Below are 27872 nucleotides of genomic sequence, written 5' to 3'. Positions count from 1 at the left end.
AGGACTAGTTTTGAGACTACTAGTATCCTGCCGTCTGCTGAATTGCTGCATGCATGATATGATATGATTTTCTTAATCTTATGACGTGTTGTTACAAATTCATTATGATTTGAATATATCTGACAAAACCGACATTTACAATATTTCATTATGCCGCGTTTGAATGGAATCTTATGTTCTGGACTTAAACCTCTGAGAAAGTTTGAAAACTATAAACCGGTACCGACGTACAAAATTCTGTTGCCACCTATATTGAAAGATTCTGTGCCAGACACTGGGGGAAAAACACAAGGTAAGATTGTTTAAATCAGTTTGTCATTAGAGCGATAGTATCTGTTGATATAAGGGAATGAATTTGTAGTTAATAACTTGTGCCAGCAATTATTCTACAAGCTATGAGGCAATAGACTTAGCTGTGACAAGTAAAATAACTGAGTTAGTCCTTGGCCTGGCCTTGGCTATATGGATGTCAACATTATGCCAGTGTAATAGGCATGCCTTGCCTGAGGCAACCCAGTGACAGTAGAGTTCACTAGCTCTGCGGAGTGTCTAGATCGAATCCCATTACTGACTCACGTCCCTTTTGTGTTGTGTTCAATAAGATTTTAAATGTGCTGGTTTAACCGTGAGCAGTCAGCTGGGAGAATCTGTAGTATGGTTCATTAGGCAGGGGAATAAAGACAAAAAGGCTTCTTGAAAAGATAATAAATTTTAATGAATAACAAAAGTGAAATGGTAACAAGATATAAAATTGAGAAACAATCTATAAAACCGATTGTCTATGTACTACATATTTTTACCCCTAAGCCTTCTTATTCCTAACCCTACTTCTCCCCTGAGGAAACTTTAAACAAACTATATTAATAAATCTACCTACACTACGAATCTACTTAGTTCCTAATTTCTCCCCCACCCAGGTACATAACAACCTATTCTACAACTTAAAGGGGCACTGATCTAACGCAATTCCCCGGACTGGTTGTTGCCTTTGTTATTGTTTTTTTCCCCGTGAGTACCTGGATGATACGCAACGCAACTGAGCGTGACCAGAGACTGGGCTACCGTCTGCAAGGACAGCTAAATAAACTTGGAGGCTGGAGGCAATATTTGTTTTACGCATTTTTACATAAACACTGATTGGTTAACTGTGATCTATAAAGATTTCGACAAAGGGTGCATGTTAATTAATTTCTTCAGCCTAAACAAACAGACAAAAAGAACGGCGGAGCTCATCGGATGTCGTCATTTGGAAATACCCTAGATGGTTATAGTTTAATACTAAAAAAGTATTCATGCAGTGAAAGCATTTTCAGATTTCGGATTTCGGATTGCGTCGATAATACGATTTCTACTCCCTTGTTGTCATCCACGTTTTCTCGTATAACCCTACACTTGTGTATTTGTCGTCATTCACTTGATGCTCAGTTAATGAATTTATTACAGGTACAATTAATGGTAGCACCACATAGATTACCTGACAAAGGTTCCCATTTGGCATTTATTGTGTCTGGGGTAATTATTCAATCTAAATCCAGGTTTGAAGTGAGGTGAAATGTGTGTTATGTAATATGCACGTGGCAGCCCAGCAAGAGATGAATGATCAGTTGATTTACTTTTTTTGTAAATCAACGGATCGTTCCTAGTCATCAAAGGATTAACAGAAAATACGTTGATTGATTAATCACTGTTATCTTGCACAGTGGATATGTCAAAAGTGAGTGTTTACATGTCTAGGTTTACTAAAACAAAGGGAATACACTCATATCATGGCGTGAAGTGCCGCTGTAAAAACAACATACTTTGTTCAAAGGGTGAACTGATAATACGTTGATTGATTGATCATTGTTATCTATCACTCAATGGATTTTTTAGGAACCGTGGACGTTATGAAAATAGTTGTCACTTGGGCTTTCTCAGCCGACCCTTGAGGCTTGACACCTATGTGAAACACCTGAAACAATCCAAGTGATCAGTTGAGAAACGAACACGGGTTATAATATCCCGAAACGATATATATCTTTTAGAATATTTGATTGTTACAGAGACACGTGACATCGAATAAGTTTCTTTGTATAGCTTCAGACGAGTTGGATATTGTTCCTTTGTGTGGATATTCACGGATACATTCCTCGAACAAGGAAGCTGCCTAAAATTTATACACATAAATTTGGTAGGTTGTAATTATGGTATTTGCATTTTGTTTTCCTTCATTTGAACCGATTCGTTCTTGTTTCTCTACGTCTTGGTTGGAAATTCTTCAATGCGCGATAGACGTTGTTTTCAGAGGTCTTTTCCTTTGTAAGCGTGTATATATTACCGTCAATTTGTAAAATGTGATTCTCTCAGGCAATTTATAAAATGTGTAAATATTTCAGTCATTTTGACTAAAAAATCTGTCCAGATTGATTAAGACGATCAAAAGGGCCTACAAACATCACAACAGATTATTATGTAGGATTAGAAGCCAAACAACATAGAAATGTACTTTTCAACGTAATATTTTCAGTCCCTTGGTGATGACATTAAACATCAAAATGTTTGGAATTCGTTATCATAATAATACAGATGGAAATGTTTTTCAGTCACTTTGTAAAATAACTGAATATTTATACGTTTAATAAATATGTTACACATTTTGACAGTAAAAAAAATATACACACTATAAAAAAAAGCAATGCTCAGGTGAAATATTTACTTTGTGTTGCAAGTCAAAATAGTGTAAACGAAAATCACAAAATTACCAAGCTAGTGACTTATCAAAACTTCGTCACAATTACCGATGCTACCCACAAAGATACCTACATTTCCTTATTATCTTGAAAACTGTATTTCATTTTGTTGATCAATGTGACCATACTCCCTTATTACTACCGGTATCCATAAAAGTGACTAATGCGCTTATGAATGGCGCAGCAGAGGTCGCGAACTAGTCTAGATTTCTGCTATACATCGGGGTACTCACTGGGAAAAAAACAATAACAAAGGCAACAACCAGTCCCGGAGAATTGCGTTAGATCAGTGCCCCTTTAAGATAGAGGTGTTTTGTTAATCAAGAGTCGGTGTCAAATTTCCTTGAACTAGAGTGGACTTACTTGTCGGGAATCCTGAGCTCATAAGACACTGAATGCTGCAGTACTAGGTCCTTATATACCACTAGGCAGACCCTTGACCCGGTCAGAGGTAAACTCCTGTGGGACAGCTATTTGCCAGCAACACTGTTCGCGACCAATAAGGCATTCCTACTATACTGCCCCCGGCTCATCATAATTTGTGGTGGAACAAAAAACACGCAGCTCGAGCACTCAAGTAGGAAAACACCCCCACACACCCCTAATGACCTTTGTATCATATATAAGAGGTTCAATAGCCAGTTGATGTCCCTTACCCTATGTGATTACCCTAATTTACATGATTTCCTACACCAGCTTTTTAGGATTTTCATTTACATTATTTAGAATATGAACAATAAGGGTGTTGCAAACAACGGAAATTTTGGCAAGACTGCAGTTTACCGGTTGCAGCTTAAAGGGCTCCTTGGCATCTGGCAGCTGTGGCTCTGGCTTCACTTGGCCTATCTTTGATCATTAGTGTTGCATACCCTTTTTTGATCAAACACCCCTTCAGGATCCTGAGGGTTGGACACCCTTACCAGTCAAACTCCACTTTAAAAACCTTAGGGTAAGGTTCCCCTTTACGATCATTAGGATCAGGTGTGAGTTAGGGTTAGAGTTAGCGTTAGCTTCTCAGCCACTGTGCATGCAGATCAAGACAAACAATCAGGTTCTGATCATGAGGTAAATGAGCATTAGTTATTTGTGATAGAGATGGTGGTAAAGTGTTGGCTAATTAGATTGTCTCATTAGCCTTGCCTAGCCTAGCTTCAAGCTGGCAGCAACACAAGTTCATTCGCCCACTCAGTGATAATTGAAATCCAAAAAAGTATGCCTGATAAAGTACATTACTCCCAAACCTTTTGTGAGCTACATATCCTTTTGAGTCTTTCTCCTGTACTAATATTGACATCACTATTTCAGTTGCAGTATGTCTGCAGCAAATGAACGTCATGATGGCTTGTTGGAAGAACAACGAATTTAATGAAAGCAAATGTTCGGAAGAAATTAAGGCCTTTAGTGAATGTATAGAGAAGTCAAATGTAAGTATTACTTGTGGCATTAAATTAAAAATATTAAAAAGGTGACAGAAAACTGGCCATGTTATGAGGGGTGGCTGAAATGTTCTGAATCTGAGCCTGTCTCATTAGAATCAGACCTTTTTTGTCGCTGCTGCTAATCAAAGATCTGAGGACATCCCATTACGGGTCTCTCTTTCATCCAACCAGACTGTCACCTGATCAGGAAACCAACAGTCGGAATGTGTTTTCTAATCAGGCAACCTCAAAAAGGCTAATACAGGGTATTCTGAATGCCATTTTCAGGCTGTATGACAGATTCTGTCAAAATCATCGTCTATCTCTTGATTCAATGGGGTAAGCATTTGAAACGGAAGAGACTTTCTTGTGGTAAGTACTGCTGTACAATCTCGGCCATCTGTTGGACATTCCAGAAATATCTTCTGTTCAGTTTTCAAAATTTAAGTCCAAAACATTGTCAAAATATATTGAAGTTGACAGTTTGAAACTACTGCCGTAAAGCTCGAGAAAGCTGCTTTCTGATTGGCTAATGTTGACTTCTTGTTATTTTGTCATTTCATGGGTTGGTCAAAATTCGCGAAAGGTCGTTCTGATGTGACCTGTAATGGGATGTCCTCAGATCTTTGTTCAATAGTAGAGAGAACTCAGATCTGATTTTGATGAGATTGGATCTACACCAGCTCTATGTTTGTTCAGTCTCATTAACAATAACTTTAGATCTATTACTCTGATAAGATACCTCACTGCATCAAGGTCTGAGGACACCTAGAATGTTGCGTCAGGTAAACCCTGAGCAAACTTTGACTGCCCAGTCTAAATGAAGGATGTGTGGGTTCTTGATCCTTGCAGATATGAGGCTCCTAAAATGGTTCAGCTTCATTTCTTTACCACTTTGATTCGCAAATTTAGGTCAGAGCTAGAGATAAGTTGCCCATTTGCGTAAAATACCCCCCAATACTATTCAAAACCCAATTACTTTCAATTAACTTGTGTACAGAAACGCATGCATTAAATGAAAAACTCTGTTGTTTGAAAACGGCAAGCGTAAGTACCCAATGAAGCTTTTTCAGCATGCATACAACAGAATTAATTTCAGAAACACAATTACGAGATAATTACTTTTCGAGTCAAGCCTATATTAAGAACCGTTATATGCATCTAAAGCATTATTTCTTTTCTTTTTTTAAATCTCGAAATGTTTACTCATTTTTGGAAAAACTCAATAGAGTGATTAATAGATAAGTGAAAAAATATTGGTTACCCAATTAAAAATGTAATAACCCAATTAAAATTGAAACCTTCAAGTTAAAACTCAATTGCTCAAAATGTTATCTGGAGCTCTGCTACATGAAACACGCATCAAGGCAACCTATTATTGAAAAATGCAACCTTATATTTATTTCAACATGTACCGAGCGCATTTAAAGTGTTTCAAATTTGTGTCTGACTAATCCTTATCTTTCTATGCAACAACGATTTTTGAACACACTCAATACCTCTAAGGTTCAATTTCCATACCACATCACTAATCTCTCGTTATGTCTAATTTGTCATGCTTTCATGGGCTGAATGTCATCAAACTTTTGGTACTTCAAGATTATGTTCACATGTTCCTATCACATTTTACAGCAATATGTCATTAGTTTTTATGTTTTGGCTGGACTAACGAGTCTATGCACAGTCCAATCGAAATCCAATCGAATCGTATACTGCCGTGCAGATATTGGTGGATTGCCGGATTTGCAAAATATGTGTACCACCAACTCAATGTCAACAGATATTTTCCAAATCTTTTCATGTTTTTAATGAAGGTGCTCGCATGAGATGCACTTCACGAAATAAGGCCTGTTTTATTACAGTATAGATTTTGTTTATGGATCAAAACGTCTTGACTGGGCGCCGCCATTTTGCTTGAAGCAAATGCAAGTAATATGAGAGGTGGATTCTGATTGGTCAATGGGAGGGACATAGAAGGGAAATAACTCGTAATAGGCACTGGTGGTGCTATTATCGAGGCCAGGAATTCCAGCCTTAATTGAACCCTGCTACGGTATTTTTTGTGTGCATGCCCTGGTGTTCAGCAGCAACATTGTGTACTGAATATCCACAACAATATAATGGAGCGGCCTTAATCATTTACATTCAGAAATAGTCGTTTTAGTTTGTTTTCGAGATAATGAAATCAGATATGCTGGTCTTGTATGCGTCGCTCAATTATACTGATAAATTAGAAGCCTTGATACTTTTTGGCAGGTTAGAACCCATGAAGAGCGGGGTTAGAATAGGTCTTCTGCAACCCATGCTTGCTGTAAGAGGCGACTATGCTTGTCATAAGAGGCGACTAATGGGATCAGGTGGTCAGACTCGCTAACATTGTTAATGTCATCGTATCCCATTTGCGTAGATTGATGCTCATGTCAATCTCTTGATTGTGTGGTCATGACTCAATTATGTACAGACCACCTTCATGTAGCTTGAAATTGCTGAGTGAGGCGTTAACCCTCTGGATGCCGAGTTTTTTTTCTGACGCACATTTTCCTAAGATCGGAAAAGGGAAGGTTGTGCGAGAATTGCGCTCACGCGGCACTGGATCTACCTCTGGCTATAAAATTACGCAGAGATGAAGAATATTAAATTTCCTATTTGATGGTGTAAATTTAACTGTAAATATCAAACCGGTTTACAAAAAAGACACTCCTAAGTGTTGTCCGAGAATATATTCTGCGTTGAAAAACAGTAAATTTCTCCGCTTTTTATCGTACACCGATAAAAGTACTGTGCGACAATTTTTTTAATTAAGAAGCTTTTCGGAAACTGTGAGCGAACAAAATACTGCCTAATATCTGAAGGACATAACTACATATCAAATGGAGTTATATGCGTTTGTATAACGACATACATTCAATTCCAAAAATAGCATGCCGTAAATGACGAAAACTGCTTTTTCTCTATGACGTCAAAAGGTGACAGAGAGATTTCACACGTACAAAGAAAAGGGGACATAACTCCGCTATGCTTAGCTCTAGTTTGTTGTAACTCAGGTCACTTGGTGAGAATTAGCTGTGGGTAAGGACAATGTATTTTCGTGGTGTTTTGTTCAGGAGGAACCAAACTATTCCAACACAAATATCGATATTGAAACTGTACACGTTTAGTTATAAAATATACCCATAAGAAATTATGAAATCGTACTTCATTAAAAATGAGTTAATAGAGAAATGGATGGCCTTATCTAACCTATAACTTAGTCCTTAGATTCCAACATTCTCCTGATTGTGTAAGTGTAATTTGACTAATGTTGCATCATTATTAATGGAGCACAAGCCTTATCATCAAATGTAATGAAATACTCTAAAAATAAAACCATTCCTTTTGACGTCATGGCTGGTTTTATGTCTTTGATAACGTCGGAAAAAGACGACACTGGTATTTTGATTAATATATATCTCCCCTAATTTTCTTTCATGGTATGGAAAATCACGATGTGTGGAACGGAATTTGACGCTTTTTCGACACAACATAAAAGTACTGCTCTCACCAAGCTAATAATGTCTTGAATATGTAAACAATTAGATAGTTTATCGTGTATCTTTATTGGACAAGACAAGCACCTGTTTAGCATAAATTTACGTAATAAAATTCCCAAAAGAATATTTCAAAACAACCAAACATATATTCAATATTGGACATATATTTGTTCATTATTATGTTATTATTTCTTACACAATAAAAGATGCAAAGAAAGCTCTATTGGTATAGAATTATCAGGATAATCGTATACGGTTGAACCAACGGGGTACCTGGCATGGGTTTTATTTTTATACATTTTACAATTCCTGGAGAAATAAAGTAAACTGTTTACTATCCTGTGATCACAATATTGACAAAAGAATGAAACCATTGATTATATAATGCAAAACGAGAGGAATAATTCGTAAATTGTTTGTGACTAACGCGCACCTGGCGAATCGTTAGATATCACTTTTCTCTGTATCTAACGACATAAAAGACAATTCCAAGACCAAGACATTATAGAAATGTGTGCATATATTTTACCGAAAAATATTATCCATTTTGTTAAAGTAATATAATCAGTTTTAGTTATAAAATAAAATGAAACGGCTATTCATGGACATTGGTTATATGATCTTATAATATTGACTAATTACACATCCAAAGAAATACGTACATGCTGCAGTTACATTTACACTTCATCTTGTAACACTTGTCCAAAGGAAATAAGAAATATCGTAGTCGACACTATAGACCTATCACATTCTTATGTAAACAATGTTCAAACAAACAGGAGATTATCAAAGGTTCGTTCATACATGTTGTGGCCTATATGTACGTATGATTTCATTTTGAACATTGACAAATATCCAAAGTGAAATTAATTGTGTGAAAAAAATGTATAAAAGACATGCAAAATATACACCATAACTGAAACTGTAAACAGCATGATACAATGATCGTGTGCACTCTCATTCAAGGACCTTCACCTCAATGAAATTACCAAATATGTACAACAATGTTGACGTATGACATCACTACCTGTGACCCACTTTTACAAAATGGCGTGTACACTGTCAACAGTAGGCGGGATTGTACCAGGGGACTTTCGTTGATTCAGGGATCGTATAAACATAAATGTGACATGTAAGTAATCAGAAACATTCTGACAATCTATGTACTGTTGTTTGTTGTCATAATTTTCATTGAAACAAACGGAAATAGTCAGAAATTCCGATAAATACCGTTGTCGTTGTGCGTGATTTTGCGTCAGTCATGGCGTCAACCAGAACGGTAACTTTGACAACTTCTGTTGAAAATATAAAATCATTGCAATGTATCTATTTTAAATTCCCTAATTCTTCCTACGATTCTCTTCCCATGCATATTCTGAAAATGTTGAGCCTATATCTTGAACGAATAGACGAATGGATAGCTCAAAATAGGAGAAAATTCTACACTGTGTAAAATCTGAATTTTGCTTTGTTTACATTTCAAACAAGTGCAGTTTTTCGAGGACAGCGTTCGTTTTCACACCTGACATATTTTGCTTGATTTCATCCAGCCACTTTGTATTGGTGACAGAGACCATTGGTTATTTGATCCTAAAATGTATGAGGAATTCAAGGATGTGTGTATGGCAGCTAAGTTTGACATATACGCGATGTTACAGGCGCCTCATAACCGGTGTACCTGAAACGTGATTTTGTAAACACTAGCCAATATGGCGGAAAGTTCACTTCGGCGTTCGTGTTTGCGTATTTTCCAAAACATTCTAAACGATTCTCGGGTTATGGGAGACGTTTTGGAATGATCATTGGTGTTTTCATAAAAGACAGATACCCGTGATCACTAATATGCTATTTTTGAAATTCATTTCTCCGAGTAAATATCCTAAATATAGATTTCAAAACATGCTGTAAATAACGCCGTGAGCGGTGATTTAGTAATGTGTAAAAAATGGCGACATTTACAATGTACCTAATTTTCAGAGGTCATTTTCAGTACTTTTGCTTGGCCTAAAATGCCAGTGGATGATATCACAGAACAGGAAATTTCCCACCTTATTCAAAATTGTGAAGTGTATTTGTGTTGGTGATGTATTTTGAATTTTATTCGACTTCAAAGTGAGGGTTGTAGAGGAAGGACATATATGTCCCTCTGGCATCCAGGGGGTTAAACAACAAACAAAACAAAAACAAATTGTGGCTGAAATTTCACCTGACGCAACCTTCTATGGAGGTATCCTCAGATATTCTAGCCTAGAGTTATTGTATGTGGAGTAAAAGATCTGATGTTATTGAGATTGATGTGTGTCAGAAATTATATTATCATGATTATGGGCGTATTATGTGTATTATATTTATTTGTCCCTTTGAGGAATGCATGTTTTGAAACTTAATTTCATATCTAAAATTGGATCTTAGGTAGGACCTTTTAGATGCATAGAATATTGTTCATAAGTTATGATAGACCTGTTTTCTTTGTGATTACTGAAGACTCATTATCGTCCTACTGCTCATATCACACACTGATATTACTTATTGTTCTTGATAATTAAAACGTGATTGAATAAGATGTAAATAAATGATCTTAGGAAATAGAGAATTGGTAGTTAAACTCTCATTATTAAAAGATGTCCATGATGAATTACAACAGATTTGTTTTTTAAGTAACTTACACATACAAGTTAGGGGACATAACTCTTCATGACATATTGAACTGATTGAACTGACCCGGGCACTGCACCTGGAATGGCAGAGGATCCCTATATTGAACATCAGACATCTGATCAGAAACATGAGATGCCACGCACGTCATGCATGAGGGAGGCAGATACTCATACTCCAAATACTCATTGCAGAGTCAGTGGTGATTCCTAGGTTGACAATAATCATTTTTCATTGCATGTTATGACATTCCGAATGGTGGTGTGGCTGGTACCTGATACTTCACAGCATTGCTGAAAGTAACGTTTTTAGACTTCTTGGCATAACACCAATAAAATCTACATGTATTGCTATTGTCAGCTTCATTATTTGAGATGATGTGTGTGTGTGTGTGTGTGTGTGGGTGTGGGTGTGGGTGTGTTGGTGGGTGGGGGGTTGGTGGGTGTGGAGATGTTAGTGCCATCATTTCCATTAAATAAATGAATGGTAGTTAATATGTATGTCATTTGAATCAATATCCTAAAAACAGAATAGATCATATGCTCATCTGATAAGGTTCTTAGAGTTGTGACTGAGAACGATGATTTAAAATATGCTTCTGCCGTAGGTGTATTGGCAAAAGTTCTGACTATTGCATCTTCATGAAAAGTCCACATTGCACAAATATGAACACAAATGTATTGAAAAGAAATCATATGGTGTCTCCCCTTGTACATAAATACTCTCCCCCCAGTCACCCCCCATCACATGGTATCTCCCTTGTAATACTTACTCTCTCCCTAGACACCCACCATCACATGGTGTCTACCCTTGTAATACTTACTCTCTCCCTAGACACCCACCATCACATGGTGTCTAGCCTTGTAATACTTACTCTCTCCCTAGACACCCACCATCACATGGTGTCTAGCCTTGTAATACTTACTCTCTCCCTAGACACCCACAATCACATGGTGTCTACCCTTGTAATACTTACTCTCCCCCAGTCACCCACCATCACATGGTGTCTAGCCTTGTAATACTTACTCTCTCCCTAGACACCCACCATCACATGGTGTCTACCCTAATAATACTTACTCTCTTCCCAGTCACCCACCATCACATGGTGTCTAACCTTGTAATACTTACTCTCTCCCTAGTCACCCACCATCACATGGTGTCTACCCTTGTAATACTTACTCTCTCCCTAGACACCCACCATCACATGGTGTCTACCTTTGTTATACTTACCGTCTCCCTAGACACCCACCATCACACGGTGTCTACCCTTGTAATACTAACACTCTCTCCCTAGACACCCACCATCACATGGTGTCTACCCTTGTAATACTTACTCTCTCCCTAGACACCCACCATCACATGGTGTCTACCCTTGTAATACTTACTCTCCCTAGACACCCACCATCACACGGTGTCTACCCTTGTAATACTAACACTCTCTCCCTAGACACCCACCATCACATGGTGTCTACCCTTGTAATACTTACTCTCTCCCTAGACACCCACCATCACATGGTGTCTACCCTTGTAATACTTACTCTCCCCCAGTCACCCACCATCACATGGTGTCTACCCTTGTAATACTTACTGTCTCCCTAAACACCCACCATCACATGGTGTCTAACCTTGTAATACTTACTCTCTTCCCTGTCACTCACCATCACATGGTGTCTAGCCTTGTAATACTTACTCTCTCCCTAGACACCCACCATCACATGGTGTCTCGCCTTGTAATACTTACTCTCTCCCTAGTCACCCACAATCACATGGTGTCTAGCCTTGTAATACTTACTCTCTCCCTAGTCATCCACCATCACATGGTGTCTACCCTTGTAATACTTACTCTCTCCCTAGACACCCACCGTCACACGGTGTCTACCCTTGTAATACTTACTGTCTCCCTAAACACCCACCATCACATGGTGTCTACCCTTGTAATACTTACTCTCTCCCTAGTCACCCACCGTCACACAGTGTCTACCCTTGTAATACTTACTCTCGCCCTAGACACCCACCATCACATGGTGTCTACCCTTGTAATAGTTACTCTCTCCCTAGACACCCACCATCACACAGTGTCTAGCCTTGTAATACTTACTCTACCCCAGTCACCCACCATCACATGGTGTCTCGCCTTGTAATACTTACTCTCTCCCTAGACACTCACCATCACATGGTGTCTAGCCTTGTAATACTTACTCTCTCCCCAGTCACCCACCATCACATGGTGTCTAGCCTTGTAATACTTACTCTCTCCCTAGACACTCACCATCACATGGTGTCTACCCTTGTAATACTTACTCTCTTCCCAGTCACCCACCATCACATGGTGTCTAGCCTTGTAATACTTACTCTCTCCCTAGTCACCCACCACCACATGGTGTCTACCCTTGTAATAGTTACTCTCTCCCTAGACACCCAACATCACACAGTGTCTACCCTTGTAATACTTAATCTCTCCCCCAGTCACCCACCATCACATGGTGTCTAGCCTTGTAATACCTACTCTCTCCCTAGTCACCCACCATCACATGGTGTCTACCCTTGTAATACTTACTCTCTCCCTAGTCACCCACCATCACATGGTGTCTACCCTTGTAATAGTTACTCTCTCCCTAGACACCCAACATCACACAGTGTCTACCCTTGTAATACTTAATCTCTCCCCCAGTCACCCACCATCACATGGTGTCTACCCTTGTAATACTTACTCTCTCCCTAGTCACCCACCATCACATGGTGTCTAGCCTTGTAATACTTACTCTCCCCCTAGACACCCACCATCACATGGAGTCTAGCCTTGGAATACTTACTCTCTCCCTAGACACTCACCATCACATGGTGTCTACCCTTGTAATACTTACTCTCTCCCAAGTCACCCACCATCACATGGTGTCTACCCTTGGAATACTTACTCTCTCCCTTGACACCCACCATCACATGGTGTCTACCCTTGTAATACTTACTCTCTCCCTAGTCACCCACCATCACATGGTGTCTATCCTTGTAATACTTACTCTCCGTAGTCACTCACCATAAACGGTGGTGTGGTTTTCACACAGTATGAATGAAAGCCATTTTTTGTAAAACGCTGACAAGAGGGACATTGTGCTTGTAGTCTATAGCAATTTTCTTCCTATTAGATGTATCTCCTGCCTCATAGAAAGCCTTGCATACTGCCGGTATTCCTTGCCATTACCATTATTCACGTGGATGGACTTTGAAATTTAAGTTCTGGAGAAGGATGAATTGAGTCTGCTCTTTATAGGCCTGTGCACTGAATCATCTGGCATACCCTTTGATCAGGACCTGTTTAAAATTCATCTCATGATGTTGATGGTTATTTGTGAGCCAGGGAAATAGAAACAGTTTTGTTTCTTAGTGTCTATCAAAGAATACTAAACTCGAGCCATACTTTGTGAAAAACCGAGAGTCTAATGAGCGAGTTTTAAGTTGAAGCAACATATTGTCTGCCACTTCAGAACTGAGAAAAAAATATTTCTTTAGGGGCCATTAAACAAGCCATAAAACACAGAATTATCAGCTTGAGTAAATAGATAATCAGCCATGCTCAACAAGAGGTAGTCATAAAACTGATGGACATTATCCACAGTGTCAGTGTAACTTGATAAATTGTCTCAAAGGTAGATTGTTGACAGCAAGCTTTGGAATACGTGAATGTTATGCTTGATAAAACACACCACATCCCCTATACTATGCACCTGTATGAGCTGTGTCGACTGGAAAACAAAGGGAGACCAGAATGTACATACCAATCATTGCGGAGTTAACTTCATGGTACAAACCTTGTATATATTGGTAGATTAAAATATAACTGTTTATTGGCTTTCGAACTGATTGCGCAGTTCAATTGACTGGAGTGAGAGAGTGAGTAGTATGGTTTTACATCGCTTCTATCAATATTCCAGCAATATCACAACGGGGGCCGCCAGAAATGGGCTTCACACATTGTACCCATGTGGGGAATCAAACCCAGGTCTTTGACGTGACAAGCGAACGCTTTTACCACTAGAATACTAAATTGAAGGGAAAACAAAGGGAGGCCAGAATGTACAGACCAATTATTGCGGAATTAACTTTATATGTCGATGGATAAATTATAACAGTTTATTAGCATGGGAACTAATTTCAGAGTTAAATTCAAAATGATCCTAGAATATGTTGATGGATAAAATATAACTGTTTATTGGTATGGGAACTTTTTGCAGTGTTAAATTCAAAATGATCCTAGAATATGTTGATGGATAAATTATAACTGTTTATTGCTATGGGAACTTATTGCAGAGTTAAATTCAAAATGATCCTAGAATATGTTGATGGATAAATTATAACTGTTTATTGGTATGGGAACGTATTGCAGAATTAAATTCAAAATGATCCTAGAATATGTTGATGGATAAATTATAACTGTTTATTGGTATGGGAACTTATTGCAAAGTTAAATTCAAAATGATCCTAGAATATGTTGATGGATTAAAATATAACTGTTTATTGGTATGGGAACTTATTGCAGAGTTAAATTCAAAATGATCCTAGAATATGTTGATGGATTAAAATATAACTGTTTATTGGCTTGGGAAGTGTCAGCTTCCAGGAATGCAGTGTCAGTGGCTGTGTTGAGGGTGATAGACAACTGCATGAAGGGTTGGCAGATAAAATGCGCTCATGTTCAAAGTGCAAGGAGGAGAGAGAGAAAAAAGCAAGAGTCTGTTCCAGTGAGTTATGCAGATAACACCTGGTTTGACAGCCTTTGAGACTTGTCTGTGCGGGCATTCAATATACCAGTATGTATCTTTTGAATATCGCCACATTTCACAGACATTCCGCCACGACTTGGTCCCATTTGTTTACCCTTTGTTATAGAATGATGTAGTTTATTCAATGATAATGTTACTGTACATGAAACTTGACTCTAATGTTAGAGAAGCCTATCGTCTTTCCCCTAGCTGCTCAGAAGCTGGGAAGGAATTTGATTTATTAAACAGGATTGCTACACATTGATGTACATAACTTTGAAACCCTTTGTCAGTTTTTTACTGTTGGGGGAATAAATCATCTTTGATGTCTTGTTCAGTTGTCGCACTTGGTGACATGACAAGTATTTCCTTTGACAGCTTTTGGATGCAGTGACTGGCTTGATATACATTGGGGGTATTCATTGTTCAGCTGCATATGGACTGTACATTTTATTCCGTTTACACCATGGAATAGTTTTGTTAGACAAGACAATTTAATTTTAAGTTTTATAGAGCAAACTTTAAGAAAACATTTGTGTCATGTTTATTTGAGATTAATTAAAAAATACATAAAAAAACCCCAATAAATTAACATAATAAAATCAGGCCTTATCAACAATGTAGGAAACATTATTCCAAAAAAACATAAAAATATATAAATCCATGCTTACCAAAACATTTACTAAAAGTTTTACTTTTACTGAAAAGTTCTGAGCATACCTATGAAGGATATATAGGACACCTTTCACATTTTGCATGCAAGCAGGCTGCTTTTAAACCACATACCCAACCAGGCAGCATATTCCTACAGGAATCAAGGTGACAAGGTATTCTTTGTTGATCAAAATGGACAAAATTGACAACTACACTCTCATGAAGTGTCTCCAACAGCCATCTGCGTGGTTTATGATTTCAACTTAGGGGATGATGTTCCTTACTTTGCCACTGTTAAGAGGTAGGGGCAGAAAAGGCCCTGAAAGTGCTGGAAACATCTGACGTCTCCTCTGACAAAGAAGAAGAAGGCAAAGTCTGATCAATCAGCTGGCAAATTTTCTGGTGGTTTTCTGGGACTCCGAAGGAATATTACTGTGGACTACCTTCTGCAAGGTCAGACCATTTAGATTTCCAGCACTACCCAAACTTTAAGAAAGAACTGTGTGGCAAGAAATATTATGCAAATAATGATGACATGGCCTCTGTTGTGGAGAATTTTTACACCACCAGGAGGAAGCCTTCTACACCAGCTGGATCCAGGCACTACAGCATCCTTGGCAGAAGTGTGTGGACCTCGGATGCAATAATGTTGAAAATTAATTAGCAAACAACTCCATTAACTCAGTTCATCATAGTTAGGCTCAGAACTCTTCAGCCAGCCCTGATAGTGTTCTTCTAGGAAGTCCTAGTTAGTAAAGGAAAACATTTATAGGAAAAGTATCATGGTCCTTGTGTATCATGAAGATTGTGGTGAGGACTTGTGTTTATGAAAAGAGATATGTGTATTATATGTTATAAAATGTGATGTCAGTTTTATGATTTAACCTTAACCAAATGGCAAAAGTATGCAGGATACAAAGTAGAAAATGTCAGTGACAGTACTGAAGACAGATGTGGCCTATTGTTTGTTTTTAGGGCAGTGGTCTTGTAGGCTACCAGACAAAATGAAGTTTGTCTTTAACTGATCAGAGTATATTGAATCAATATTACTATAAGATATATTAGATATTTTCAAATTGTTTTTGCCTCTCCAAAAGTGATATCAGTTTTCTGGAAATGACCAAGCAGTCGGATAGATATCATAGGTTAATCAGCAACTACTTCAGTGTGGGTGAAGCATGGTCCAGTTTGATTATGCTGATCACAACCCAACACCTGTGCTTATACAAGTCTATAGGAGAGTTCTGACTATGGGAATCTCTGTAAACATAGTGGAGAACTCACAGGTGTGGTGGTGGCTGTACAAGACAGAAGCCCAGTCAACGGGTGTCGCATACCTGTAAGTGAGATTTAATTACACAGGTGATAAGATTATTTTATCTTCCTTTAACTCTTCCTTTTGAGTTTGAAACATTTTGAAATGATATGTAAATTATCGGAGACTAAGAAAAAAGGCTTTTCAGATATTCTATTGGAAGGGTTGCTAATAGTATAGTTTTCAGGGTTGTGTGTTGTTCGTATAACGAATAGAGGAATCATGGCTGATCACCTGTGTAAACAATCTTAAAGCGCTCAGGTGTGAAAAACATCAAAGCCATTTTATGACATTCAGTGACACTCGACCGGCAATTGCGACAACTGTTTACCAAGCCATCACCTCTAATCACACAATCATCTTGACACTCAACAACGGTTAATTCATCGTGTGTGAATACAACTCCCGACAATCCATTCACTATAAGGTAAACATCAGAAGCCATAACAAGCAGAGACTTGGCATTCAGCTGATGGGTGCTGACTATTTTGTTTGGATTGAAACATGTCTCCTGTTCTCTTCTCATTGATTTTGAATGTTCTGTGGTCGGTTATATCTTTCTTACAAGCATGACTGTGAAACTATGACAGGGTGTGATCGCGCAAGTAATATTTTGATCTAATCGAAAAACGTGCACGTGCATAGCTCGGTACTTCTATCATTTTGCAATGAAATTGTTATGGCAGTGATGTATATTCAAACAGGACGGAACGCTAGCAATTCAGACAAGTTGCTTCGCTTTAAAAAGCCCTGAGAATAATGTTTGTGAGTGGTAGCATAGAAATAATATTGAATAACCTTTGCCCCTAGAAATCACCACACCTTGCTGTTTTCATTGATCTGATCACGAAGTTGGTGGTTTGTATCAACATGATCAATAGATAGTGTAGCAATGGTAGGACACTGGTTAGGTACAGGAAAGTACTCAGGGACCATGTAGCCAGGAGTGGCATCCGGCAGTTACATTCCTCGTTGGCAGAGATTTATGTGACCTTTAATCATTGTGTAAATAATTAATCTGTAGCGAAAAAGATTGTTTTTGTTTGGATGTGTTAAGGTGAACTGTAGGTAAAGTATGGTGCTATGGTGAGCGGAGGGATGCATCATAATGGTTGCCTGGTTTGTCTGGCTTTGTAGCTCACATGAAAGAAAGTCAAGTGAGCTTATATCATGGTATGTTTTCGTTGTTATTAACTTTTGCATTATTGACATCCAAGTTTGTTCAAGCCAACACTGTTTTCACTTTCAACTTCATTGTCAGAAACGATGTTTAAAAAAAAGTCCCTCTCCTACAATCTTTGTTCCAAGTTTTATGTTGACTCACTTGGGCATTCGGGTAGTCTAGTGGTTAAAGCGTTCGCTCGTCTCATCGAGGACCCAGGTTTGAATCCCGACATGGGTACAATGCATGAAGCCCTATTGCTGGTGTCCCCCGCTGTGATATTGCTGGAATATTGCTAAAAGCGGTGTAAAACCAATCTCACTCACACTCACTTTTGACTCACTATAACTTTTTGAACCAAAATAAGTTTGAAGTGGGGTGACCTACCGAGCATTGTGGCTCTATTTTGTTATGTTTGAGTTGAGTTATAAGTGATGAAGTTCAGAAGTCAATGTCATTCTTTCCTCTCTCTGTTATTTCAGAGTGAAGCAAGGGCGCTCCAACAAGCTGAGAGTCTTGGCCAGACTGATTCTGTAGCTGGGAAGCCGACATCTCGTACAATCAACAAGCTTCTGAAACGTTACCCACAACCTCCTACAACAATCAAAGTGAAGATGTGATGTACGTTGTGTCTACCTTGTCATGGAATATTGGTAACTGATATTGAAGGTTAAATTCACTCTGAAGGTCATGCACCAAAAAATGTATTATGTTCATGATAACTTGAGTGTTTACTAAAGTAGAAAGCCATTTGGATGACAATGCACATGACATGTATTTTACCCTGGTGGAAGTAATGTCATTAATTCAGTGATATGTTATACTTTCTTATTATGACATTTAAAAAAAACTTGTGTTTATGATTTCTTTACAATATATTAGTATTATTAATTCATGAAAAATCAAACCATTTTCCCACGCTATGATGATGACTGTAAATATTAAAGTCAGTATCTGTCATATCTCTTATTTGTGTGAAATGTCAAGATCACTTTGAAGGTAACTCATTGTCGATTACCTCTGATGAAGGTCAAGGTCACCAGAAAATGTTGTCAAATCATGAAATACTTGATTTTCAGTTGGTGATAAATAGGAATATTTTCAAGGTTTAATATTACTTTGCCAATTTCTACTATACATTGGAAGACAGTATAATTCAGACTGTATTTACAGTATGGCGTAATTTGCTGCATAAGGTTGCTTCCCTTAGTCATGCCACGATCCGCTGGGAAGCTGAATCCCAGATTCCCTGATTATGATCCTTGGTACCTCAGTTTGTTAGTCTCCCCATAGTGGTAAACTCTTAGCTGATGATATACCATATTCACTGAAATAAGCCTTTGGGCACTAAGAAAATCTGTGGGGAGTGGGCATATCATACCATGCATGAGTTAAATTTGTTGTCAGTGATTGAGCGGGATTGAACAAAATTAGTTCAAATGACTAAGAAACGAAACAATTGTGATGCTATGATGGTTATTGGGAATTATAATACCATATAACACTGCTGTTTTCTGTAAGATATCTGTGATCTGTGTAAATATGGACTGTCTTTTAAATCAACAGTTTTAGTAGCGGGCGCTTATACTTATAAACTGGTCTTGAAGGTTGGTGAGGGGATGCTTCCTGGAGCAGGAGCAGCAAATATGGTACCTGAAATATTGTTCCAACTTCATCACTCACATTGGTGTTGGAACATTTCGTTGCTCTTGTATTTATGATTTTGAAGTTTCATTCCATGCAAATCTGACAAATGTTAACATGCTTTGATAGTTTTAGTTATGAGGTTTCTGTCCATTTAAATAATTTCATATTTCAATATATTTTCAAAATTGTCCAACTTTTAGAATCTGCATGACCGAAATTGGTGATATGCAGTTATGGCATGATAGCCTCAAATTCAAGCAGCTCAAATAATTTCATTTCAAATAGTTTAAGGATTCTCAATTACAAATTAGAAATAAAATGCCATATAGATAGAGCAAATTTACTTGGCAAGTGTTATTTTACTGGGAAAGTCAATCATCTTTTGTCTCAATTTGAAGTAATTATTGAAAGGCTAATTACGTCAGTCATTCTCATGAGTAGCTATACGTGGCAAGAAAAACAATTATAACTCCAATAAACGTGATTTAGGAGTACTCTTGATTCATTATAGATGTAGCCAGAGAAAGATGGCCTCTGCAATGGGATTCTTACATGCATTATTAAGTAGGACTTGCAGTGTTAGATAGCCTCATAGCTATATGGGGATTGTGTCATTTGTCTTTTAGCTCACCTGGCCAAAACGCATGGAAAGCAGATTGGCATGTATTGCTTTTCTTATTGACAACTCCTTTTAAATTTGTTTGATGGACTCTGGGAGATTCATATTTCTTCATAGTATCAAAATCTGAATTCAAGATGGCATCCAGGAAGCCATCTTTGATTATCCAAAATGTTTTTTTCAGAGAAAAGCTGTGGCATCTGTGGTCCTTTATTTGTTGAGGGATTCTTGATGGAAAAAATAAATATGGTAATATTGGCAATTTGGCAGACATAAACTTGTAATAATGTTGTGGAAGAAAACTTGTTTGAAATGAGCTTTGCAGCTTAACAAACTTAACAGTTCCTTGTATGATAGCGCAAATGGCAGCATTAGAATTCATTCCTGGTTCTTGATATGCACACTTGGATATTTTCACTCACAAAAATACTTTTTGACAATGTTTATTAAAAGAGTGCCAGTGAAAAATGTACTTTTGCACATGTAAAGTGGACAAGTACATGGGAATAAACATATGAGCATGCATAGTGCACATGCATAATGCACAATATCATTCACACAGCTGGGATTCAGAAATTGTAAAGGGTATAATCAATTTCAAAGAAAAGGAAGGGGGAAAGGTTTCTAAATTACAACTGCTTATTATCTAGCTCATGGTGAAGTGAGATTCACAGATTTCTAAGATGGATCAAATGTATTCCTCTTGTTGGGACACCCCTGAAGATCTTCCATGTGACATAACAGTTTTATAGTATCTGGGATTTAAGTGATCATTCTTATCATGGAGTAATGGCTTTGTTATGTCTAGACTATTTATATTGTTGATATTATTATCCCCCGCCCCAACGATGTTGGCGAGGGATATAGAAATGGGTTCTGTCCGTGTGTGTGCGTGCGTGCGTGCGTGCGTGCGTGCCTGCGTGCCTGCGTGCGTGCCTGCGTGCGTTAACTCAGAAACCGTTAAATATTTCTCTACGAAACTTTGCATGTCTATCAGACTCATGCTGAACTGGTGTCTTTTGCTATTTAGGAATTTAATAAATTTATATTTTTTACGTTTCCATGGCAACAAGTTGGACTTAGGTTCTATTAGGGTGGTGTTCGTTTCCGGAGCGTAACTCAAAAACCATTAAATCCTTTCTTACAAAACTTTGCATGTCTACTAGGCACATACTGAACTGGTGCCTTTTGCTATTAAGGAATTTTATAAATTTTTATTTTTTTTCCATTGCAACAAGTTGGACTTAGGTTCTATAGGGTAGAGTTTCTTTCCGGAGCATAACTCAAAACCCATTCAATACTTTCCAACAAAAACTGTGCATGTTTACCAGACACATACTGGACTGGTGCCTTTTGCTATTAAGGAATTTTATAAATTTTTATTTTTTTTCCATTGCAACAAGTTGGACTTAGGTTCTATAGGGTAGAGTTTCTTTCCGGAGCATAACTCAAAACCCATTCAATACTTTCCAACAAAAACTGTGCATGTTTACCAGACACATACTGGACTGGTGCCTCTTGCTATTTAGGAATTTTAGAAATTTTTATTTTTCACGTTTCCATGGCAATAAGTTTGACTTAGGTTCTACAGGGGTGGTGTTCGTTTCCAGAGTGTAACTCAAAAAACGTTAAATACTTTCTTACAAAACTTTGCATGTCTACCAGGCACATACTGAACTGGTGCCTTTTGATATATAGCACTTTTAGAAATTTTTATTGTTTATGTTTCCATGACAACAAGTTGGATTTAAGTTTTAATATAGGATTGGTTTACTTAAGTAGTATAACAAATAAACTGTTAAATATTTCCTTGCCAAACATTGCATGTCTATATATAAAGCGCATACTGAACTAGTGCCATTTGATATTAAGGAGTTTTAGAAATGTTTTTTTTAGAATTTCCATTTCAGCTATTTTGACATGGGCTAAGAGAAATGTTTGGTCAGTTACCTGGTTTGGGACCATAACGTGTTAAAATGGGCGGGGGATATAGATGACTTTGTCAACTATATGCTTGTTATATTTAATGTAGATCATCTATTATGTCAATCTATTTTACTTCATTTATTAAATGACAGTTGTCAGGTCAGAATTTAACTGTACCTGTGAAGATCTAAGTTAGAATAGGTTTTCAGCGACCCATTTTCAGCTTGCAGTAAAAGGAGACTTGTTGTGGGTGGTCAGGCTCACTGACTTGGTGTATGCATAGTATCCCAACTGTGTAGATCGATGCTCATGATATCAATCACTGGATTGTCTTTTCCAGACTCAATTATTTACAGACTGCCATCATATAGCTTGAATATTGCTGAGTGTGACGTTAAACAACAAATGTTTCAGAACATTGGTAGTAATTAATAAGATCAGTTTCTATTGAGAAAGGTGAGCTACATGACCTTCATGCTATTTTTGCTTTTCATCTTCAATGTTCTGCGTTCTTGTCAAGCATGTAAGGCGGAGAGCTGATGCTATCAATGCTGTCTGTTTTGATAAGCCACTTAGTGTTATATAAATTGACAGGTGTTAGTCAAGAGATTCAATGTGATAACAATAATTGTTATTGTTTATTGTTGATGGCTGAAGCCAACAGACACTAGGAATGTCCATGTCAGAGCCACAACCTCATGCTTGTTGTAAGCTGTCAGCTACACTAGGTTCGGATCGTCACATTGTGTGACTTGGTTGATGGTGTGGCAGCCAAAAAGTGGAATCGAAGAAATGTCATCTGATAAATACTATATTTGAAAGGTAGCAACAGAGTTATGTAAGACTGTCATTGAAATATCCGTATATTGTTACAGTGTGTTTCCTGATACAGTAGTAATACATGAAAGGAGAGTAGTGATACAAATATGGTCGTTACAGGTTAGAAATATTGGCAAAGCCGAGGCCAAGTATTTATGTATTTGTCAAAAACATAGGACTCAGAAAGAAAACATTCATGAGAGGTAATGAGTTCATGTGGGGGGAAAGTCTATGGAATTTATCACTCTTGGCAACACAAACTGACAAACCTATGCTGCTGACAAACCTAGAAACAATATTTGGTCATATCTCAGATTCGAACCCATGATCAAGGCTTTCTGGTATCTCCAAGCAACTCTGCACAGCAAATTGCGGCGGCTTAGAAGACTGGGCCATCTGTGCCTTTCACATTGAAGAGAACATTTTAGAAATGGTCCAATATTTGTCCCTTGACCAACTTGTTGACCTATCTGTAAGTAATTGTTGTACGTGCCCCTACTCTAAGCCGAACTGTTTACATAAAAGTCATTATTTTCTTCTGTATAGTTGTTTGTTTGTAGGAAAACACATCAGTGTAGAAAGGGTTTATAATTGCTAGTAACTATTATCATAGAGTTTGTTCTCTACTGCTTGATGTCCAACAGCAAATTTCCCTCATGTATGGTTTTAATAAGTGCCCCATTTGTCATTTTATAGTGATCCAAGGCACTATTTACAGTGAATATGAGAGTGGTAATACAGCTGTATCACCAGCTGATGTTTTATATTTATATATATTACAATATGTTTTAGACAAAATAATGCTGCTGAAATTTCAAACTATTTGTCAGATTAGGAAATGTATCTAAGCACTGTAGGGATCTTTTCATCAAATATTTACGGTATTGGAGGTTGTGGAGGGTCCTGTAGGCTTGCTCTTATCTGAAACATTCACAAGCCCAAGAAGTGATTATACATAAAGACACCCACAACATTCTACTTGCCCTCAGGATACAATCACCATTAGCCCATTTGTGGTGTCCCCCGCCGTGATATTGCTGGAATATTGCTAAAAGCGGCGTAAACCATACTCACTCACTCACTCACTCAATCACCATTAGACAGTGAGTGAGTGAGTTGGGTTTAACGCTGTTTTTAACATTATTCCAGTTATATCACAGCTTGTCAGTTTAATGTGGGAGGAAAGTCCGAAGTGGTGCAGGTCTCAGATGTTTACCACTTCGATGAAACACACGAGCACGGGTATGGTGCTGACAAACCTAGAAACATAATCGGGGCAAACCAGGATTCAAACCCACAATCAGGTTTCTGGCATGCCCAAGGGATGCAACTCTGCACAGACGACTGGGCCACCCGTGCCTCCTAATTAGACAGAGTGCCTAGGGCTAGAGGACTATCTAAAGACCCCTAAATGTTCACATTTAACAAATAGGGATTTGATAAGAACCTTTTGACATTCATGTTTAATTTTTGTGCAAACTTAAATGAACTGTATTTCCTCCCTTGTACATAAATGAGAAACCCCTTGAAATAGATAAAAATAATTTCAGATGACTCTTGTGATTGCAGTCTGTCTATATATCTAATGAATAGTTCAATCATCATTTTCTTTTGTGACTCCAACTATTCCTCAACAATAGCCTGGGGTTGTGTAGCAAAGCTTGACAAGGGCAGGTAATCACCCTGTTTTGTGAAGCACTGTTGTCCTGTGTTCCTCAGTCGGGGGGATTGACTTACAGCGGCGGGGTCATGTGACACATAGGGGGAGCTACGATCACCAATTACACCTAATTTCTCGAACCAGACACTGCAGATACGAGAGGTGGGAGAAAAAGACCCAAATATACGCATAGCTTGTGACTCTTGTTGCCTCAGACAGCGGATTGAGTTTCGTCATGATTGAGAGAAAATCTGAGGGTGTCTTTGTGAATACACAGGTGAATGCTTGTATTTAAGATTTGTCTGATCTGTGCAAGTTTTTCAGATAACATGCTGATTTGATTGCTTGATTGCATTTGTAAGGATATTAATGGGTGGTCTGCGGCGTAAAGTTGTACTGCAGGTGGCGATAGAGAGGCCCCTTCCCTCTGTACGCCCTTATTCGGGACTGGTGAAAATGAGGTACGGGTCACAATTTGTACACGTTTAGAAACTCTGATCATATTTCACAAGGACCGATCTTAAAATCTTTTATTGCGTTAACAGTCGAACACTTTTGTTAATTCAAATGTGAAACCTGTCATCGTTACTTTTCAAAATCAAAGTGTGAATGAAATTAGGGTATCTTTGCTGTGTGCTATTCATGCATCCAGTTATTATGATGAGGTTTTTGCCTAGAGCAACTTGATCATCTGAGGCCTAATGATCTTTGCTACATAAACCAGCCATAAAAGTCAAGACTTAAAATATAAACCAAGCATTTGACAATTTTCAGCTTCTGAATGAAAACTGATTAATCATGCGACAAAAAGGGAATAAAATTATTGTACAATAAATCTGTTGTGAAATGTTAGGCATTGATGTATAAATGAAGTAAGCCACAAGATCATGAATTCCCCTTGTTGTGAACCTACCCGTGCTTCCCGATTATAGACACACCTGAGAGACTTCAAAGCAACAGGTGCAAGCTGTACAGGTAAGCTGCATCAGTTAATGAGCACTGAGCAGCAACTTAATTGAGTCATCTGTCCCACAATCACTCACTCAAGGCATCATAGTGACCTGGCACCTGCGATGCCCCTACTCCACAACAATAGGCGACATAACCTCAATTTGAGGTGTCATCGCCTCATGAACTCTCTGTATGGCCGCCCGGTGAAGGCTTTCTGTTTCACTGTGGCTCTGGCTTATACCATACTCTCAATGAAAAGCCAACTTTAATAGGAACCTTAACAGCAACAGGATTGAGGTTTGCTTTTAAGGATGTTGTTGTGGGCTTGAGTTTCAAGTTTTGTTTTTGTTTTGCAGGCTAATTTTGGCATGAATGGAGTCTGTATGGAGGTATCTCTGGCAAGTGTGAATAGAAAGGGACATGGCGAAGATCCTCGACCTCCTGTCATACACTTCACAGCTTTGTCCTGATTTAGATAGAAAAGCATGTACACTCGCGGAATCCTATAGATTATTTTTATGAAAATAAACATCTATACAAAGAACACCTGTTCATCTTTTATATTGGGCACCTGTATTAATATTTTGCTAACAAAACGACTGGAGTTGACGGGATGATGAGTGTTTGTCTGTGCGTCGTCAGTGTAAACCAGGGTATGTAACTACGCCCCCCTCCTCGTCATCTCAGCTGCACCAACTCGGCAACACGTGCCCCTTTGCCACTGGTTACTACTCGTATAAAGGAATGCTTGTTTATTAATTATAGGAGGCTTAGGACATTTTTTTAGCAACTGTATTTCACTTTCCTGTCCTTAACGTGGAATTCTGTTCCCCTTATCAAAATACTGTGTTTGTTCAGTAGAAGAACAATATCAGTTTTATTGAAATCTATATTTATGTTATAAATGAGTGTGAAATGTTCAAATTTTGGGGGAGTCAGGGTTAGGATCAGTCCCTAGCAACTCGTGGAATATTAATGAGTGCAGCGTTAAGAACAAACACACACACACACACACACACACACACTGGTGTTGTCTATTGTTGCTTCTGCTATCAACTGCTGGTTGAAGACAGGATTATTTACAGACTGCCATATGCTGGACTGTTTGTGACAGTCTGAAAACAATATTCAATCAAGACGGCTCAGGAAACAGTAAATATGTCCCAGCATTGGACAACACAATCTGATAATTTTCCCCTAAATAAATCCCACATTCTCTTGTTGCATGCTTGTACTTATGCTCTTTTCATGACCTTTTGCAGAAATTCTGTCGTGAATATGTATCTACTCTGCTTATTACGTCCCGACAGACCCATGAAGATCAGGGTTGAGAATATATCTTCAGCAACCCATGCTTGCTGTAAGAGACTATGCTTGATTGTTGTGAGAGGCGACTAACAGGATCAGGTGGTCAGGCTCACTGACTTGGTTGATGCATGTCATCGTATCCCGATTGCGTAGATTGATGCTCATGATGTCAATCACTGGATTGTCTTGTCCAGACTCTACTATTTACAGACCACTGTCATTAAGCTGAAATATTGCTGAGTGCGGCATTAAACAACAAACAAACAACAAACAGTGCTAGCAATACCAGCTTACTGCTTGTCTTCAATGGGAATGATTCATTTCAAATAATTAAGTTTCGTGAAATAAGTTTGGAGAGAAATGTTAGTGTTTACTACTGTCTACCCAACAATCGTGTATTATCTTAAAAGCTTAATATCAGGTCAAACACATTGCCTGATAATAATAAAACATGCATACATAACATTTGAAAATGATACTGATTGTATCATCCAAATTGGAGAAATAAATATGGTTGTAAAGAGTTGTACAAATTGTATCCATTCTTGAGTAATGGGATGAATATACAAATGTTGAAGAGACATGAGCCTCACCCACTGTTTGCAAAGTAGAAACAGATAGATATTAAAACGCTTTTTTTTATATGTTTTCTTTTTAAGAGATTAACTAAAACAACAATTTTGTTCTAACTTTGCATCATAGCATATTGGCCTATTGACAAA

General features: G+C 38.0%; 1 protein-coding gene across 2 annotated transcripts; it reads left to right on the top strand.

Annotated features, from left to right (window-relative positions):
- The first annotated feature begins 8 nt into the window (after nt 1-8).
- LOC124138830 (coiled-coil-helix-coiled-coil-helix domain-containing protein 1-like) lies at nt 9-26386 on the top strand. Of its 2 annotated transcripts, none has more exons than XM_046505722.2 (4): nt 9-292; nt 4035-4153; nt 18703-18873; nt 26199-26386. In XM_046505722.2, exons 1-3 carry the CDS (start codon nt 151-153, stop codon nt 18838-18840), a joined length of 399 nt encoding a protein of 132 aa, XP_046361678.1. In that variant the 5' UTR covers nt 9-150; the 3' UTR covers nt 18841-18873; nt 26199-26386. The 2 variants fall into 2 exon arrangements, with proteins under 2 accessions (XP_046361678.1, XP_046361670.1); XM_046505714.2 differs by having other exon boundaries at nt 10-292; nt 18703-18841.
- The last annotated feature ends 1486 nt before the right edge of the window (nt 26387-27872 follow it).

The sequence above is a fragment of the Haliotis rufescens genome, unplaced genomic scaffold (assembly GCF_023055435.1).
Source record: "Haliotis rufescens isolate VD_foot unplaced genomic scaffold, xgHalRufe1.0.p SCAF_40, whole genome shotgun sequence".
NCBI classification, from domain to species: Eukaryota; Metazoa; Mollusca; class Gastropoda; order Lepetellida; family Haliotidae; genus Haliotis; species Haliotis rufescens.
The sequence above is the reverse complement of the archived record's forward strand: the minus strand, read 5'-3'. Positions and strand labels throughout refer to the sequence as shown.